The 19126-nt window shown below is 38.9% G+C and overlaps 1 protein-coding gene across 1 annotated transcript in view; it reads right to left on the bottom strand.

Annotated features, from left to right (window-relative positions):
• Positions 1 to 4732: 4732 nt before the first annotated feature.
• Positions 4733 to 19126, bottom strand: part of NCAPG2 (non-SMC condensin II complex subunit G2) — a 41666-nt gene continuing 27272 nt past the window's right edge. The window contains exons 21-27 of the mRNA XM_029961843.1: positions 17003 to 17102; positions 16540 to 16724; positions 15645 to 15788; positions 13702 to 13805; positions 10678 to 10775; positions 10280 to 10379; positions 4733 to 6044 (exon numbers count right to left, since the gene is read on the bottom strand). Of these exons, the coding sequence (XP_029817703.1) occupies positions 5963 to 6044; positions 10280 to 10379; positions 10678 to 10775; positions 13702 to 13805; positions 15645 to 15788; positions 16540 to 16724; positions 17003 to 17102 (813 nt within the window). The 3' untranslated portion in view covers positions 4733 to 5962. The remainder of the gene's footprint in view (positions 6045 to 10279; positions 10380 to 10677; positions 10776 to 13701; positions 13806 to 15644; positions 15789 to 16539; positions 16725 to 17002; positions 17103 to 19126) is intronic.

Genomic DNA, 19126 nt, shown 5'->3' with positions numbered 1-19126 from the left:
CAGGCTGGGCTGGGCTGGTTCTACCCTATATGTCCTTTGATGTGGGCATATGGCCACACAGGATTCACTTATCTTCCAGCAAGAACTGCTAAAATGTACCTGCTTAAAATGTGAAGCAAAGTATCTGCTACTGCAGCATAATAAAAATGTATTAACCCAAGACAAGGATTTATTATAGGTGTAAAATGGGTAAGGAATTAACTGAACGGAAGAGGGAACTAGATTAGGCTGAAAAGGAATTACTAATGATGTTTTGGAATGGCATCTTATTTAATATTTTCATTAAAGACAGTACAAAAAATAAGCAAAGAACAAAGTAGTCCTGTGGTTAAAAACAGTGACACAGGAGAAACAGGCCAGTAACAGTTTCTACTTCCTAGAGCCATGAGCAGTAAGGAAATGATGGTAACAGAACTCCTCCTGCCACACTGTTTTCAAAAAAATGCTGACTGATAATAACAGAGAGTGGATTTCCATGGCTAAGGTTTCCTCAGTGCTAGTGCACATCATTTCTGCACATTTTCCAGAACCACGATGTGGAACTAGACAGACAAATGACTTGCTTTGATTAGAGAAGACCAAGAACACATCTATGCTGAACACCCTAACCCAGTGAAAAAACCCCAGTGACTGCTGAGTAAACGAAAGCTAAAACTCCATCACTGTTTGACACCTGGGAACTGTGCATGGGGTCGTGCTCAGACAAGCAGCCACAGAGCTACACAGTTCTTATCTGAAGTAGATTAGGCAAGACCTGTCCCTGTTTGCAAGGGCTTAATGAACCTGAAGGACTGCTGTCTGCCTATGGGAAGTTCTGCAGCTGCTCCTGAAGCTGCCCTTGGCCAGCTACTCATCAAGGTGCCAGTCCTAAGCCAAGCTCTTCTCTCCAGAATGGGCAGCTGCCACGACAGGTGCTCCTGGCACAGGCACCGCTGGACACTTGGCTGGTCTTGGTTCACACAACACAGAAGACCAGTCATTACCAGAAGCATTTTCAAAGTAAGGTGAAAGATTTTGTCAAAATTAATTAGTCTCTCTGATTTCCTTCTGTAAGTCAGAAGACCTCAAAGCACTCGAGAGCAGCAGCACACGGGAGTTTAAATGCAAAGTGAGTTGCAGCTCTCATGGAGTGAACAGCAGGTGCAAGGTGGATATTTTTTCATTTCCTTGGCAAATCTGAAAGTTTGTGTGCTTGAACATACCAGAAGACACTTACTTGCTAAGGAAGAAGCTTGAGAGTTTCTCCTGGTTTTTCCTTAGCTCACAAGTTGAAGCTGTGATAGATGACAGATGCTGGGCTTTGTTTCCCAGCCAGACAACAGAGCAAATGAACATTGTCATCAAAAAGAAAAAAGGCACAAGTCCTTACATATAATGTTGATTACTGTGAATAATTTAAAGCTGTTGCTTTCTTCAGCATCATTTATACTGAATGTATATGCACAAAGGGAAGAGCTACAGACCCACCATTTATGGGTACAACCATGACTAGAACATTTTTTCTTCAGGTGGCTCCTTGTTACCAGTGACTGCCAATGCCAGTTGCTCAAAGGAGTATCTTAGAATGGTGTTTTCTTGCCCATTTTTCAGGTAATTTTATTAATCAAAGTCAGGTTCAACTTCTTGAAAAAGCTGAAGAGATCTCAAGAGTCTGTTTTAAGATTATGGCAGTTTTCAGATGTACAGTTAGGATTGTGTGGCTGAATGCCAAGGTAGTCCCATAACAAAACCCAAAGAACAACACCTCTTCCCCAACAGCACTTTTGATTAACAAGATGAAACAAATCTGTTCTATAGGTTTACAAAAAGTAACTTAGCTTAAGAAACATCCTATTTATTTATATCTTCCAAGTAGAAGGAAAATGTAAAGATTTAAGATTTTGCAAGATTAAACTCTGCAATGAGAACAGCAAGTAAAACCTAGAACTGCTACGATATTCATGTGAAATTTGCCACAAAGACCTAACGAGAAAGCCCTGACAGACCTTGGCTCAAGGAATTCCAAGAACATCATTATTTGTGTTGCAGAAAGCCAATGTTTTTCCTTGTCAGAGCAGTTATAGTAGAGCTGGAGTAGAAATTGAGCTGAAATCTGTACACCAGCTGCACGACTAAAAGAAAATTATTTCAACACTCTTGAGAACTACTTGAGTACCAGCCTCCAGGAGGACAAAGGCTTATCTTTACATTTTCTTACCCTTCCTAGCAGTATCACCTCTGAGTTAATTCAGAAGAAATCTGCATATTTCTGATGTTGATGGAAGGACCTTTATTTCTTTCAGATGCAGGGATATTACATCTGTACATGAATCCCATGAAAACTGAAAAAGCAAAATTATACACTGAGGAAAAACAAGGCAGTAATTTTGGATTCTTTTATCATCTAATAATATGAGCAAATCCTGAGAGACTGAGAAGCAGAAAAAAAGGAACTTATTTACATATTCATTAAGTAATTTGTATAATCAGAAGATTTAAAAGGTCATTACCGGAACACCTGCCTGTTAACAGATGTAGAAGAATGAAGGCCAAAGAACACAGTTTTTATAAAGATGTTGATAGATAAACAGTTGGCAGAACTGCAGCTTCCTGCTGGGGCAGGATTAGTCCTTTTGGTCAGGCCACTGTTGGGGATGAGGTAAATCTGGAACTCGTCAATCCATGCACATACTGACTGTCCTGTTGCAAAGCTTGACTGTTGTTTATTAAGAATCTTATTGCTTTTAAATATCAACATTCCAGCTAAATCAGCTTTTATCCAGTAGGGAAGTTTTATGTACCAAGGTCAAGTAAGGACCTGACGAAAAACAGGATGAAGGTAATTCACTGCACTTGACAGAGCAGATCCTTGAAAATAATCTTACACTCTCTTACCAGAGAAAGAAAACCAGCTCAGCAGATGCCTGTTTAGACAGATGGGGGTACAGCTCTGTGCACTGATCTTAATCAAGAGTGAGGAGCCTGTCTTAATTTGGCCAAACTGCTTAACTCCTGTTTCAGTGCCACTCAGTAATGTTGGAGACCTCAATATCCATTGGCACAGGCCCACACTGAGAACCACTTCACTTCATTGGAGGTAACCAAGTGTTACATGTCCAGGTCTAAGCTGGTCACCAAATGCTACTTCAATCTGTGGCTGAATTGTTTTCTGGAGGTTCCTATTAAATCTCCTTCTAAAACAGACAAAACTACGGCATTAGGAGCTGTGCTGGTTCTGGTTGAGATAAGTTTCTTCACGGTAGCTGCTCCGGGGCTGTGTTTTGGATTTGTGCTGGAAACAGTACTGATAATACAGGGATGTGTTAGCCATTGCTGAGCAGGGCTAACACAGCACCACGGCCTTCTCTGCCTCTCACACCACCCCAAGGAGCCTGGGGGTGCACAAGGAGTTGGGAGAGGACAGAGCTGGGACAGCTGACCCCAACTGACCCAAGGGACGTCCCACACCACGGGACATCATGGTCAGCAATAAACTGAAGGTGAAAATGCAGGGGAGCCGCTGCTTAGGCACTGGCCGGGTGGTTTTATTTCCCTTTTTTCCTCTCTTTTCCTTAACATTTAAAAAAATACTATTATTTTTTCTTAATTATTAAACTGTTTTTATGTCAACCCGTGAGTTTCTTTCTGACTTTTATCCTTACAGTTCTGCCTCCATCCCAGGAGGGGTGGTGGCAGCAAGGGAGCAGGTGTGTGGTGCCTGGCTTCTGGCTGGGGCTGAACCACCCCATGAGCTCAGACAGGTTATTTACAGGTATCTCTGTTAAGGCAAAATAATACTGTGCAATCAGCATTCGGTCTTAGAAGAGCATCTGGTTGCATGAAGGAAATCAAATAACTGGCTTAGATGTCTGCATTAACTGCATCATTAATATTAATTTATAAAAATAGCTATAATTTATAAAAATAGTTAAATATAAAGCAATTTATATATTAGTCAAATCTATGTTTAATAGCTAGGGCATTTCTCTTCCACTGTACCAGGCACTGAATCACACAAATATTCAAGTTAGGAGGAAGTTCAGGAGAGAATCTGGTCCAATCCCCAGCTAAAGCAGGGCTAATTCCAAAGCTATGACAGAGAATCATAGAATCACTTAAGTTGGAAAAGACCTCTGAGATCACTGAGTCCAACCTATGACCCAACACTACCTTGTCAACTAGACCATGGCACTAAGTGCCACATCCTGTATTTTCTTACACACCTCCAGGGACAGTGAATACACCCCCTCCCTGGGCAGCCCATTCCAATGCCCAATCACTCCTTCTGTGAAGAAATTCCTCCTAATGTCCAACCTAAACATCACCTGACACATTTTAAGACTGTGTCCTCTTGTCCTACTGCTGGTTGCCTGGGAGAAGAGACCAACCCCCACCTGGCTACAACCTCCTTTCAGGGAGTTGTAGGGAGTGATGAGGTCTCCCCTGAGCCTCCTCTTCTCCAGGCTGAACAACCCCAGCTCCCCTCAGCTGCTCCTCATAGGACTTGTGCTCCAGTCCCTTCACCAGCCTCATTGCCCTTCTCTGGACCTGCTCCAGCCCCTCAATGTCCTTCCTGAACTGAGGGGCCCAGAACTGGACACAGCACTCCAGGTGTGGCCTCACCAGCACTGAGTACAGGGGAAGAATCACTTCCCTGGCCCTGTTGGCCACACTGTTCCTGATCCAGGCCAGGATGCCATTGGCCTTCTTGGCCACCTGGGCACACTGCTGGCTCATGTTCAGCTGCTGTCAGTCAGCACCCCAGTTCCTTTTCTGCCCAGCTGCTCTGCAGCCACTCTGTGCCCAACCTGTAGTGCTCCATGGGGTTGTGTGGCCACAATGCATGGCCAGAGCCCCCCTTGTCAGTCAAGTTCTGCACTTCTCCAAGGATGAGTACCCCCATAGATGGATATTCCATAGACCTCCTGAGTAACCTGTTCCAGTTCCATTTCCTGTTTCAATTCACTCTCATAATGACTGTTTTTTACATCCAACAAGAAATTCTCTTGCTGCAAGTTGGTTCAGTTGCCTCATATTCTCTTCATGTGCACCTCTGGGAAAAGTCTTTTCTTAGTCCTCATCCAGGCAGGTGCAGACACAATGAGCTGCCCTTTCCCCTGTGCCTACACTGGTGTGCAGGATCAGCCCCTTGTGGGTAGAAGAGCACGTGTTCTTCGCCGAATGTCATGAGACTGGCTGATCCTCAGCCCAGCTTGTCAGGATCCCACTGAATGGAACAACCCAGCCCTGGGGATCAGCCATTGCTCCCAAGCTGGTGTCATCTGCCAAGAGCCCAAGGCTGCAGTTCATCCCATTGCCCAAGCTCTTCATGGAAGTGTTAAGTAGCAGTGGCATCAGTGTCTGCCCTGAGCAAAGCCACAGCAACCACCTTTAAATCTCACTCCAGGCTGTGTTATCTTTCAAGTCCGTTGGTCCAGCACGTTGTCCACCCATCTTCTGTGCCTATACATCCATCCCATCTTTCTCCAATTTGGCTGTAAGGATCTATATAAGATTGTGTAAAAGTCTTTGCTAAGGACAGGAAACGTGACATTCTCTGCTCTCTCTTCTCCCACAAAAGGAAGGGAAATCTGGTTGGTTAGGCAGAACACCTATTCCCAATCACCATTTTGTCCCACACATGTTTTGAAATAAAATTAATTTCCAAAACCTCTAGGAGTATGCTCTGCAGTTTTTCCAGGGACTGAGGTGGTACCTCAGTCTCAGAATATCTATGATACAATTAATTTTGTTTTTCAAAAAAAAGATACAAAAATACTGATTTTATATTCCTCCCACAAAGACACTTTTATATAGAATAACTTCTTTGCAGCTTTTGAGCAGTCTTTACTGTTTCATAATATTTATACACACCTTTATACATAGTCCTTGCTTTAAATGTACAGCATAGTAGAAAATAAACTTTGCTTATTCATAATTTTACAAGATAATATTTTTTAAAAAGCAATACGTCTTCCTTCCTTTAATTTGCATGACAAAAGCCTTGGCGTGGACAAGGATTTAAAAATTCATCCAAAATTTTCAGAGATGATTCACACAGTAATCTGAAATGGCATAAAAAAACACACAAAAGGATTAGAAATGCTAAATGCCAAATCAATCCTCAACTATTTGATTCTTAGAGTACATCTACTGCATGATTTCTTTGACCAGTTAGTCCATATTAGTTTAAATATTAAAAATGCCTTTACAAATTACTTTTGAAATAGCTGGATTCTTTTCCTTTCAACTTCCCCATTTTTCTACTGATCATCTCTGTCTATAGTGTAACCAACAACAGCCTGGTTTAAATCACTATGTCAATTCAAGCATATTTTCTAATATTTCATCATCTATTTAAAGAACCCACTCATTTTCTTCACAGCATTGTTACTTCTTTTCAAACACACTGAAGTCCTTTACTGACCACTTCTCACTCTTTTACTTTCTTCCTTTCACTCTTCAGTCTTTGTCTTTTTTCTCCACACTTGGTCAACTTTTTCCCAAGCCTGAGCTTTCTATCTTATTCTTTATTAGCAACTGCTTCCCTCAGCTGCCTCCACACCCCTCTTAGTCCCTTTCTGACTCTTTTGTCTCACATTATTTTCTAAACCATCCCCAAGGTCAGCTTTTTTCTGGCATTCCCTGACATGTCACTCACCCATCGTCACAGTTGCGTTCTCACGCAACATCTTCTACCACTGCTCTAAAATACCCTCAAAAGACAAAATTTGGCACTTTGGTCTTCTGTCAAAACATTATTTCACTGATAACAACCCTAAACATGATCCTTCGTGGGTTTTTTTGTAAAAGATTCTGTCACTTGGATTTCACAAGCATTTATTTCTCCATGTTTTTATTATATTCCTGATGTCCCAAATAAGCCAAGTTAGTCAGTTGTTACCCATGACAAGTCAGGGCATTCAGCACCAGACACAGACCTGACATGCAGGAGACAGCTCTGCATTTCCACAGCAGACTATTGGCTGCCAGGGCTCCCCAAATTCCCAGTGCTGTTAAGTGCTCCTCTCTACTGTGCTACAGTGTTTAAGCCCTGATGAAACTCTATGTGAAAGGAAACCAATTTACAATGTACCATAAAATTAGGATAATGAGGTAGGTTCTGTGGGTTTAGACATAATACTACTTTGTATAAATTTCATTTTCTTACAATTTAAGGCTAATGAAGCAATAGATTGGTAATGTGGGACCATGTATCCCTGGCACATTGGACCACGAGCCATCCTTTGGGACAACTGTGCTCCTCCCCAAACAGACAAGTTTAAGGCAGTTTTACCAGGTACCTTTCCAGGGAACTTTTAGGTGGGTGGCAGAGAAATCATACCCAGAGTTATATACCAAAACCATTCAAGACTCATTATTTACAGATGCAATGGGAGCCCAATTAAGAGTTTGGGAGCTAGCTAAATTGCAATGCTAAAGAAATATCCTTCAGCACAGCCATTAGATAATTCTAATTCTAATACCCATATATCAAAATGCTAATTAATGTAAATACACAGTATTAAGTAAAAGTTATTATCCTAGCACATTTGGTTTTATAGAGCATGGGACATTTTTCTCTTGCCTCCAAATGACTGCATTGACAGCTGTATCTGTGTTTTTTTGCTAGGCATAAGTAGTTGCATTTTATAAACTAAACTAATGCGTGTGCCATTACTCTTGAGGAAATTCTCTCAATGTTCAATATGTCGTCCAGGATTTTTAAATGCACTGAACAGCATTTTTAAAATAATAGACCCACTGGGCCATCTGAAACCACTAACTCAGCTGAAGAGGGAAGACTAAATTACAATGAAAACTTTTGCTTCCAAATTAGTGCAACAATTCCTTGTATAAGGGCAGCACTTTAATTACTAAACCAGACAGTTTTTTTTTTTACTTTTTTCTCTCATTGCTAATATGTAATAGATTACTTCTAAGTCTAAATTTAAGATGCTGGCACAGAATGCCAAGTCTCTTGGGAAATTAAAGAATGTCACCATTTCCTGGTATACCTGGGTATTAAATAAAATAATCCCTCAAGGAGTTATTATGAGATAATGCATTCAGAAGCAAAAAAATAATAATAGTATTAAGTATGAGTTAAACCCCAGTAATGTATTTTAGCACACAGCAGTGCAGCACTCTGTGTTAGAAGGCTGTCTTCAAATTAATGACCAGAGATCTAGCTTGCAGCATACCATAACTAAAATTTTGGTGTTTGCTAAGTGGAGTAGGATGATAAAATAGTTCACAAACAACAGGGCACATTTCAGACTGTGTATAATCACATTTTAGTTGTACATTAGCACATGAGTAGCACAGCACTACAAATGGCACGTCAGAAGCCACCAGAGGCCCAGCCCAGTCTGACATTCCATGGAGCTGAGAAACTGCAAACACACTTTAATTCATCATGCAAAACCTAATCACTGCAGAACTTCCTCCAAACCTCTTGCCAGCATGAATTATTTTACCCTTCTGGAGAGACAAAATCCACAACAAGCCTAGACAAATAAGAATCTTCCCAAATTCTACAAAGTTGTATGATAGCTTCTGAACTTTGTCATCATATTGCAATTCTGATTCTTGTTAAAAAGTCTTCCCATTATCATGTTCATGTTCCTAACCTCTGAATTTTGTCTGCAACTATCTCTGGGTTTGTATTACACAAAGGTAGCCAGTCATATATCAGGAAATCAAACCACTGTGTAGCATCTTATGCTCTTCATCTGCCCCAATATTATGTTGATTTGTCCCTGTTCACTGGACAGAGATGATCATATAGATTCATAAAGCAATTATCTGTGTTCTCATTTTAATTTATAGTCAGTAGTGCTCTCAAGTGGCAGCAATTATTCATTTTAATGTGCCTATTTATTTAATCATGTTAAGATTCACTTTAATTTCTCAGCATTTTCTACTGTCTTGATTACAAGAAGCTCAAACTGAATCACAATACCCTGCTGCTCAGCTTTTTTTTCCAGATAATTATTATTATTTTTAAAAATATTCAACTAGGACACTTGGCAATCCAACACTAAATGATTTCATTGGGAAGAAAACTGAGTTCTGTTTATTTGTGTTTGGTTTTGTTTCTAAGCTAGCCCTAACCAAAGGACATTTGTTCACAGCCAAGCAACTCTTCAGCTTTCTTGTAGGCCTCTTTGAGGCAGTGGAACAGACCCCACAGCTCTATCCTCTGGATGGAGTCACAGCTCAGCCACCAAAGGCCTGTGTCAAGTCACTAAAATGCCAGAGAACAATGTGCCTCAGGCCAGGGATCCATCAGAAGAGTGCACTGGGGAAGTGTGCTCAGGTTGGTAAAGCTGTGTAAGAAACTGCTGAGTAAATGAAGCTTTTTGGCTTGTTGGGGGTTTTTTTGGTTTTGGTTTTTTTATTATAAAGTCTGTCTAGTCCATATCCATTGTTTGACAGAACAGTAAGGATCATCAGTTTGAAGAATGAAAGACTACAAGGACCTCTGCATGTTCAGGCCACTGTGGTGCATCACAAACCTTCTCAGTAATTTTGGATGAATGCCCATAACCACAGTCTGTTTTCTTCACATTCTCTGTTTGTGCTTATAATGTCTCTTTTTGCATGCTTTTTAATTCCACGGGCAGTTCAACAGCTAGGTAGAAATCAAATGTCCACAAATTTCAAGGCTTAAGCAAGTTTGGAACACTTAAGGCTAAAGCATTTGTCATCATTCTCTGTCTTGGGCAGGTTTGAGATAAATGATTGCAAATACAATGTAGCCAATCACTTTCAAAAGACTTCTCAAAAGATACACCAGGCATGACACTGAAATATCCCCCAAAAAAGAGCAAAATAAAATCACCTGTGAAAGGTCTCAAAATCACTGTTATATTCAGTTCAGTTTTTACCATCTGCATAGCTTTGGATTCACATGCCTAATGCCAAAGTGTGGGAGAAAAATCCTCTAGGAAATAAGAACTAGTAACCAGACTATTTGCTGTGTTCTGCACCTGCTGTAACAGACCCAAATTTCAGACCCGAACCCTGTAATATAGAGGATCAAGTCATAACACGTTCAAATTAAATAAACAAAACCCAAGCCAAAGATGCAAAGCTTGCAATCACTGCAGGTGTAAGGGCAGGATATTTCATACTGGGCTGGGCTCAATACCCCACCATTTTTCCCCCCACCGTTTGAAACCTCACAATCAATCACTCAGAAGGCTCCAGAGGAGTTATGGAAGTCCAGAACAGAGCCAATTATTGCAGGGAGGGGAGGGCAGAGGTTGGGGTTGGTCTCCCACAGCACAGTTACCTTTCAGTGCTGCTGCATCCCTCGCTGGCCTCACTGCACACCGTCAGCTTCCCTCGAAGGGCAGCTGCAACATCCTTTAGAAGGGCAGGTTTGTTCTTACCTATTTGAAATAAGATTATGTTGATTTCAAAAATAACAATCTATCAAAAAAACCCAACAACCCCACCCCTGTATATTTTAATAGAATATTTTTAACATAAAAGATGGTTTAATGAAATATTAGATACTAAATTAGATTCTCACTGTCCTGTGCATTTCAGCAAATGAGGATAAAAAGATGAAGCCGATGAGTCTGCAGACAGTTGTAAACATAATTTACAAGTGATACAACCTTAAATCCTGTGAGAACTCATCTTTCAAAATGTAACATATAAAAAGACAAAGATGCTTTGACTGACCTTTAATTATCATCACAATGCTGACAGAAGCTGTTAGACTAAAAATCCCTTTAATTTCTTCAGAGAGGATGCATTCCATTAATTCATTTAAAAATGACCTAAGGAAAAAAAAGCATGAAAATACATTATAATCCAAGTCTGTTTCAAAATAGAACTGAACAGAATATGTCTGTAATTATGCTCCCCTGCCACCAGAGCTTTAAAGACACCATGCAGGACAAAGCAGTGGTGATGGGGTAACTGAGAATATCAGAGTCAGCAGAATGGTGAATTACTTGAGAAGAAAATAAAAAAGTTTGTAAACAGAAAGGAATTGTTAAGAGAAATGAAGAGCTCATGGCACATTTCAGAAAAGTCAATCCATGAAAAAACTACCAGTCTGCTGAAATTTATCTCACATTATTGGTACTGAAATTTCTAATTTTAATTAAACCAAAGTTTAAAAAAATATGTTCTATGACTCCAATGGTTTGTTAGTAACTACTCATGCTGAATTAACACTTTGACTAAAAATGTATTAAAATAGATGGATTTCCAATTACAATCCAGTGCAGATCATTTATAACTAAATATAGCCCTGAAACACTTCCAAACAACATTTTAGTTATTGAAAGTATGGACAGAGTAACAGAACCATGACAACTGTTCATTGCCAAATCTGAAATAAATATGTATCTCAATATGTATCTTAAGAGACTCACTTTTAGTAAGAATGAAAGTATTACCAGCAAACTCTAGTAGTGTTTTGGGACATATGTCAAGCTAAGAAAAATGAAACAAGGGAGTCACAGAAGGGGTCTACCAACCAAATTAAACTGCAATACGGAATAAGACAATACTACAGAATGCAAACACTACTTGGTCATTAGTGTTTATGGTAAAAATAACAAATTTAACTCAGAAGCATTCTCAAAACCAGAGAAAAATAAAAGAACAAGAGGGATAAAGCAGGAGATGGACAAGATCTGTAATCCTCATACTCCTCAGAGCACAAAGCTAAATGTTCTGTGAAGAATTAAAGGGGAAACAGAGAGCAGTCATGTTGTAATAACTTTCCCTAATATATTTCAAAAAAACTTTAGCAATATTATTATGTTACCAAAATGGAACACCATAAATAGCCAGCTGTGACTTCAATTGTTCTTCAGGTTTTTAGTGTGCTAAGATATCAAAATGAAACATGCAGTTAAGAACCAATGCAGTAAATAAGCTTTGCAGAAGCTCAAATATTGCTTCTAAAAGCTGAAAAAGATGAGAACTCTTTAGGTTCAGAAATAACTATTATGAAGTTGCTCATGTATTGCATCAGTTTTATTATATCACTGTGGACCAATCTGACCAAACACTGAATCCATTTCATATTGCTCTTAAATTATAACTGATAGTCCTTGGATCAGAGCTCTGATTCCATTGTTATCACTGTTTGGGTCACTAAGCACACTCTGTAGCTCCATGAAGGAACACTGTAATTTCATTAACCTGAAATAAGACTCACTGCAGCTGCCTTTCCCCACCTCCCTCTGAAAAAGGGCCACATGAGCCTGCAGGCAAAGATAAAATAGAACAGAACAATAAGCTCTTTAAAAATACATATAAGCAACAGAGGTAAGTAATTGGTTCCTACACAGATAGTTCCCTGGAAAGGACACTCGCACAATTGGCCAGATATTGCCAAGACTCTCAGTATTATCCCCGCTATGGGCACTGAAATTCAAGGATAGAGCCTGACTGATTAGTACTGAAGATACAACAGATGCTGCAGAACTCAGAGCAGGTGTGCTCCCAGAACACTAAAGCTCCCAGAACACTGAAGCTCACATCGGATTTCGAAACGTCAAAGGCTTTCCCGTTGACATAAAGATTTCTGAGATATTGAATAATTTACTATTGGACTCTGATTATGGCCAATCAATACAGATTTATAAAAGAATACAGCCTTAAAAGTAGTCTCACTTCTGAGGCATCAGTAGAAACAGATGGAAATTATATCCTAACTTAGATCCTCTTTGCACCAAAATGACAAATACTAGTAGATGCGTGTTTCCCAAAGCACTCATAGAAACAATTTGGTCCAAACTTGCAGTTTTCTAAATCAAGAATGGACAATAATCTCTTTGACCAATACAAGAAAAAGTTTCAGAAGAATTAATTGATTTTCTACATCTCTTTTGAAATGAGGTGCATAAAATAATTTTTTCACTAAAAGACAACACCTTGATGGGCAGCTGCTGCCTCAAGATTTGGATAATTAGCTGGACTGTTGCTGGACTCTGGAGTCTTTTGTTTTGCAAATCAACTAAAACTAGAGAAGGACTGAGAAAAAAAAACAAAACACCTCATGACAGAAGAGAGGGATATTCACTGCCTCTCAGATTAGGAAGTTAAGAATAGGAATTAGTTGTGGTAAATCAGGGAGAAAGAAAGGACTTCTAAGCCCCTTTATGATTTAAAATAAGTCTAGTGTATATAAGCATGTAAATAAAAATCGAATATGAACAAATTAAGCAAAATGAAATTCCCTTGTGACAATTTTAGAACACATTCAGGGCCCCACTAAATATAGCAATTAAAAAACCCAATAGTTAAGTTTAGCCTTACTTTTGGAGGATTTTAGGACTCAGGATACTTTATTTTGAATGTTGTGACTTTAATACATATCACCTCATTGCAGATGTTCAATTAAAGGATTAATTCTATTTCTGGCAAATATTTTATCTCATCTAAATACCTCTGTACTGAGGGGACTAATGTTTATAAGTATCTTATGAAAGAAGCAAGCCAAGATGTACAATGAAAGAACTCTTTAGGATAAACAATCTTGTAAATAAGAAGTACTCTTGGTTAAAAAAACTCAGCAATCAATACCTATAGGCAACATGTCAAGAGAAAGGGATTATAAAGTAGTCCAGGTAAAATTAATAAGCAACTAGTTCTTCAAAATTTATAAATTAAAACTTTATAGACAACCTATAAACTGCTCTACCTTAGCAACAATCTTGGACAAATTAATATAGAAACATTTACCTGACAACATTAACTGACTTCATAATTATGGTCATTAAACTGCTTGAAAGAGGGGGAAGGTCTGAAACAGTCCTTGGTATAGTGACATCTTTTTCACTGGAAGCCTAAAAAGAAAAAAGTCAGCAACTGTTGCAGATCAAGAAATATATGTATGCAGAAAACACTGAAGCAAGCCTGTATTTCAATAATTACACTAACCAAGACCTATCCTGAAATAATTGGAACATTCACAAGTGTTCTTTGAATAGCTTTAGTCCAACTGTGTTGTGTCCAAATAAACAAAACTTATTTAAATTAAAAAGAGTAAAACTAAACAACATAAACAGTATTTGTACCAAGGCAAATATTCTCTACAGTTTTTCTGACTAGAAGTTGCATTTAACTACATAGGCACAGCCTATTAAACACGACTGAGTACCTTCTGTGGCTCCAAGCTAAAGTGTGCACACCTGATTTCTAAAAATAACTTTGGTGACAGTGATTTCCTGAATCCCTGCTCTTTTTGGTATCAAGTTCTGAATAGCATGGTAAATATTTAGTTAGAACTGAATTTTGATTTATTATTACAATAACCTGGGGGCAGCGAAAACCTCAGCCCAGATGAATGACTGGAATGAACACTCATAATTTATGAGTATGAATCTCCAGTATCATTCAAGCCCCTAAATGTTTACTCTGCATCATCTTAAAGAGCACTTGTCATCCCACAGCCCCCCAGCTGATACATCCATGTCTCAGCTCCTCTGGAACACAGGACCTTGGAAGCAGCTCTGTTGTACTTGGTACTTTCTGGCAACTGTTTCTGGCTCTATTTGTGACACATCCAGCAACCACAGCCTCTGCTAAAGAGCCTCTGCTCTTCCTAGTTCTCAAAGCTTCCAGTCTCACTAATTGTATTTGCTCCTAACACTTCATGCATTAGGAAATGCATTGGGAATGTCACCCTTCTCCTTCAAAGACAGTAATGGTTCCTTGGACTTTCAGAACATAAAACAATTTCTGTCTATATATTCTTTTCAGAATTAGAGATTCTTTCTTTACTTTCCAAAGAAACTCAGATATTTGGAAATCATCTAGACAAAATTGAAAGGAATCAAAAAAAGGATGCAGTATGAGAAGTGTCTCTATATTGAAGCACAGAATACAGAAGTGATCAGTGCCAAGCAGGACATCAGCCTGCTTTGGAACAGGATTACTGAGCCTTAGGGGACTGTTCCAAGGAACTAGAATCTGTCAGAGATCAGTGGCTCACTTCCAAAGTCCCCTAATGCTGGGTGAGATGAAGTGAGGTACGTTTAGAACCTCCTGTCCTCTTCCTGCTTTCCCTGAGCTCTTATTGTTGAGTACAGCATTGCCTGGTGTGGAATAAGCCTGTGATCAGTTCAGGTCCACTGCCTCACTGTGTCCCCTCTCAGCCTCTTCCCCATCCTCAGCCTGCTTGCCTTTTTTTTTAGGGTGGGGGTGAAGGGAACAGAGAAACCTTGACAGCAAGCACTGTTCAGCAACAGCCCAAACTAGCTGTGTGTTCTCAACAGTGGTTTAGCCACAAATGCAAACCACAACACCACAGGGATTGCTGGGAGGAAAGTTGACTCCTTCCCAGCCAGACTCAGCACAAAAACACATAGAAGGAATATCTCAAAAACCATGTTGTTAATGTCCAACACTGCCCAGTTTCTAAATTCTTCTGTCAGAGGCAAATAGTGAACAAGGTATCAAGACAACTCTGTTCTTATACAGCTGTAGTCATAAATCTGAGAGATGAACTGTAATATGAAATTATGGCAAATAAAATTTCCTGTTTGCTCCATGCCAACACACACAAATCATCATCTGCAGTACAAAGATCAACCTTTTAGATATAGCTCTGTTGTTCCAACATAATGTTCAAAAAGCAGTAAGTATAAAATAAGAAAATTAAAAATAGTCAGGATTAACTTTACCATCTGTAGCACACAATTTATGTCTGCTACTACTGCAGCCAGGAGAGTGGAGAGTACACCCTGGTGCACTGCTGGGAATGATGAATGCCAGCACTGCAGTGCGTGAATGAATTCTCCAAGAGGCATCTGGATAGAGTGAATCAACTAAAACCAAAAAGAAAAACAAATCTTTTTTCAGATTGCTTGAGTATAACTGAAATATTTCAGCAAGCTTCTCTGTGAAGGAGTGCAGACCACACCTTGAAAGTTTCTGAGATCTTCTAGTCACTTGGGATCAGAGGCAGAATCAACAGTGTTTGGGAAGTCTACTCATAATTTGAGTGTGAGAGAGAAATGAACAAAACAATAGTTGCAGCAAAAAGGAACTGAATGATTTTCAGAAGTCATGAAAAGTAGATCATCAAATTTTCCAGAGTGATCTATTTACTCTCTGCTGTAAAAAAAAGAAGCTAACTTTTCTGTGAAGATGTGAGATCTTGAAGATTTTTAGGGCATCATACATATTTTGAACTTGATATCATTCAAGCTGAAAGAAAGAAATATAATAACTGCCAAGATCATAACATATACATAAACAAATTCTTTGTTCTGGGTTGAGAGAGTTCATTTAATTGCAGATAAGATTAACAGCCTAGAAGGATTAGCACAGTCCAGGATAATTTGCAACAGAACACATTGTTCTTCAGTTTACTAGTTCTTCAGTCATGATAAAACCAAAATGGATTAAAAAACCCTACTAATAGGAAAATTTAATCACAGAAAAATTTAATCACGTCTACTCAAACAGTAGGTAATAGTGAGGTAACAGCCTCAAAGTGCCTAAGTATAACACATTCGTATAAAAAGTATGGATTCATCTACATATTAAGTAGAAATTTCAACTGTAATATGATACCTGAATCCCTTCTTCCTGCTGTTTCTTGAGTCTATGTGCCACACATTCCAAAACTTTCTGCAAGACGTTCTGTACAGCGTGGAAAAGATTTGCCACTTCATCTGTCTCAGTATTCTGAGTTAAAGAAGCTTCAACAATTTCTTTTAGAGCACACAGTAATACTGGAGCACATAAGCCACCTCTCTCTAGAGAAAGAGATAAATACCACAATTGTAAAGCAATATTTTTCAGGTACAAGCTTAGAATGAAACTCAGTTATATACAACAAATAGTGACAGTTTACAAGTGTAGACAATATATTTAATTTCTGAATATCCTTAGCTGAAATTTTCATACAGTACAGTTAATATTTTAAGTATGAATCCAGTGTTCCCTCCACTCATTGAAGGTTAGGGATTAAAACTGCTAATATAAGACAGCTAAATATAAATGAAGATGTTGATATTAGTACAAAATATGGTACCTGATTGTATAATTGGAAGAGCCATATCTAGAACATGTGCTTGAAACGTGAGATTTCCAAGGCCAACCATTATGACATCTTTACATACTGTCAGGTAGGCCTAGAAGAGAGATGTAAAGTCATATGAAACCCAAAATTTATATAAAGTAACCATTCAGTACAACCTAAAAATAACAAAAACACAAACTCCTAGCCAAGTGTCCCTGAAAGCTGGTTTATCTACTTGGAGTTACTCTGTTCCCACCTGTTGAAAAGCAGGAATTTCGGCCAGTTCTCCAAATGTTTCCATTGCCCCTTCCTCCAGTAACCAGTTTCTCAAAAAGCAGTAAATCCTTTATCTTTTTTACTCAGGCTCAGATCAGAGACATTGATACTTAACATTTACTGAGGCAGAATGTGACATCCCCACCTGTCCTGAATGGCAGAAGCCAGAACAGAAAAAGAGCTTTTCCCTCTAGACACATAGATGTTACATTGTAAAGAGATTATGATACAAATGTACAGAGAGTAGAGAACTTTTAACCAGTCTGTGTACATGTGAGTTGAGCTGTTCAAGGACACTGACAGTGACTAAAGTTAGCCAAACCTTTCCTTTCACCAAAATCTGAAAGAACCCACAGCTCAGTGCTAAAATCCACCTTGGATTAAATGGTATGTGGGAGGAATGTAACAGAATACAATTGAAAATTAGCTAACCCCCCCATATTATATCATCAAATGCTTTCTGTGAGGGGCAAATGAAGATCAGGGGTAAGGGACACTGGAAGCGATGACCCACAGTCAACACATCAGCAAATCAGTAGCCTAAAGAAAACAGCCCCTCAGTGAACCCCTGCCCAGAGCACTAAGTGCTAAACTGAGTAACAAACCAAGCAGATAAGGAGGGAGAAATGGGAAAGAATGGGATGCCTCACAGGGAAAGTCAGAAAGAAATGTAGGTGCAAAAAGAAGAGACACTTTGGTCCTGTCACATACACAACAGTATTAAAGAAGGAACTGTAATTAGTTTTTCTCAAAAAATCCATGTAGCATACAATAAGTCTGCTTCTAATGCCAGCATTGCTACTAAGTATACACTCCAAACAATTAAAAAGCACAATCAATATCTCATTCTAATAAAAAACAGTACAGAAGGTGAGAAGCAAATAGAAGCTGCTTAACAAGCATGTGGCTTTTTACAGGAGATGCAAGAGGCCTGGATTCTCTTCTTGACTTCCAGACAAGTCACATCAGTCCTCACAACTCAGTTTCTCCTCTGGAAATAATGATGCAAACAAAGTTTAAGATCTACTAGTAAAGATCGTTGTGTTTCATTGTTGGTCAGCCAAGCAATATGTGAGAAGGGTCTCCCAGTGACCATCAGCCTTTCTTTTTGCTTATCAATAAAGTTTTGGGTTTGTTTTTTATTCAAATCTAGGAAATTGATCATAAACATTCTGGTAATGCTGGTGAAGATTCCCTATTTTTTGTCTTGCCCTTCTATGAGGTTGAGTTCTGTGCCTCCAAACTTTTGAAAGCACTAGAATGAAGTATACTGAATTCTTCAGATTATAATTTTAATTATTTCATTTGGGAAAGCAGAAAGGAAAGAAAGGAAGGAGGAAAGCAAGGAAGCAAACATGGATTCATAGAACAGGTTAAGTTGGAAAAGATCTTTATGGGGCATGAGAGACTGAAGACAAGAATTACTTGTTAGAAACCTCAAATTTGGAACGTTCAGGTTAAAGCACATGACGTGCTAGAAATTTCTTGAGTGGGCATTTATACAAGTGTAAAACATCAATCTTGTTCCATCCTCACTTCAACAGATATGATGAGAATATATATTATACACTGGGAGATGAAAAAAAAAATCTAGGTAAGAACAAGGTTGATACCAGCTACTTGATTTAATTGCTAGGACATGCAAAATTATGTATTTATAAAATATAAAGGTTATAACTCAAAGTGATTTAAAGAAAAAAAAGTGTGTGATTTTAAGCACAAAGGAAATAGCAAAAGCACAAAACTGTAACCTCAGAACAACTAGGACTGTGTTTCATTAGCTCTTTCACTTGCTGGGCTCCACAAAGGCCAGTGCCCTGTTTGTCAGCACACCAATTGCTACACTTGTGGCTTTTCAGA

The sequence above is a fragment of the Manacus vitellinus genome, unplaced genomic scaffold, assembly GCF_001715985.3.
Source record: "Manacus vitellinus isolate BGI_N305 unplaced genomic scaffold, ASM171598v3 scaffold_3_pilon, whole genome shotgun sequence".
NCBI classification, from domain to species: Eukaryota; Metazoa; Chordata; class Aves; order Passeriformes; family Pipridae; genus Manacus; species Manacus vitellinus.
This window is presented reverse-complemented; position numbering and strand designations above follow the sequence as displayed.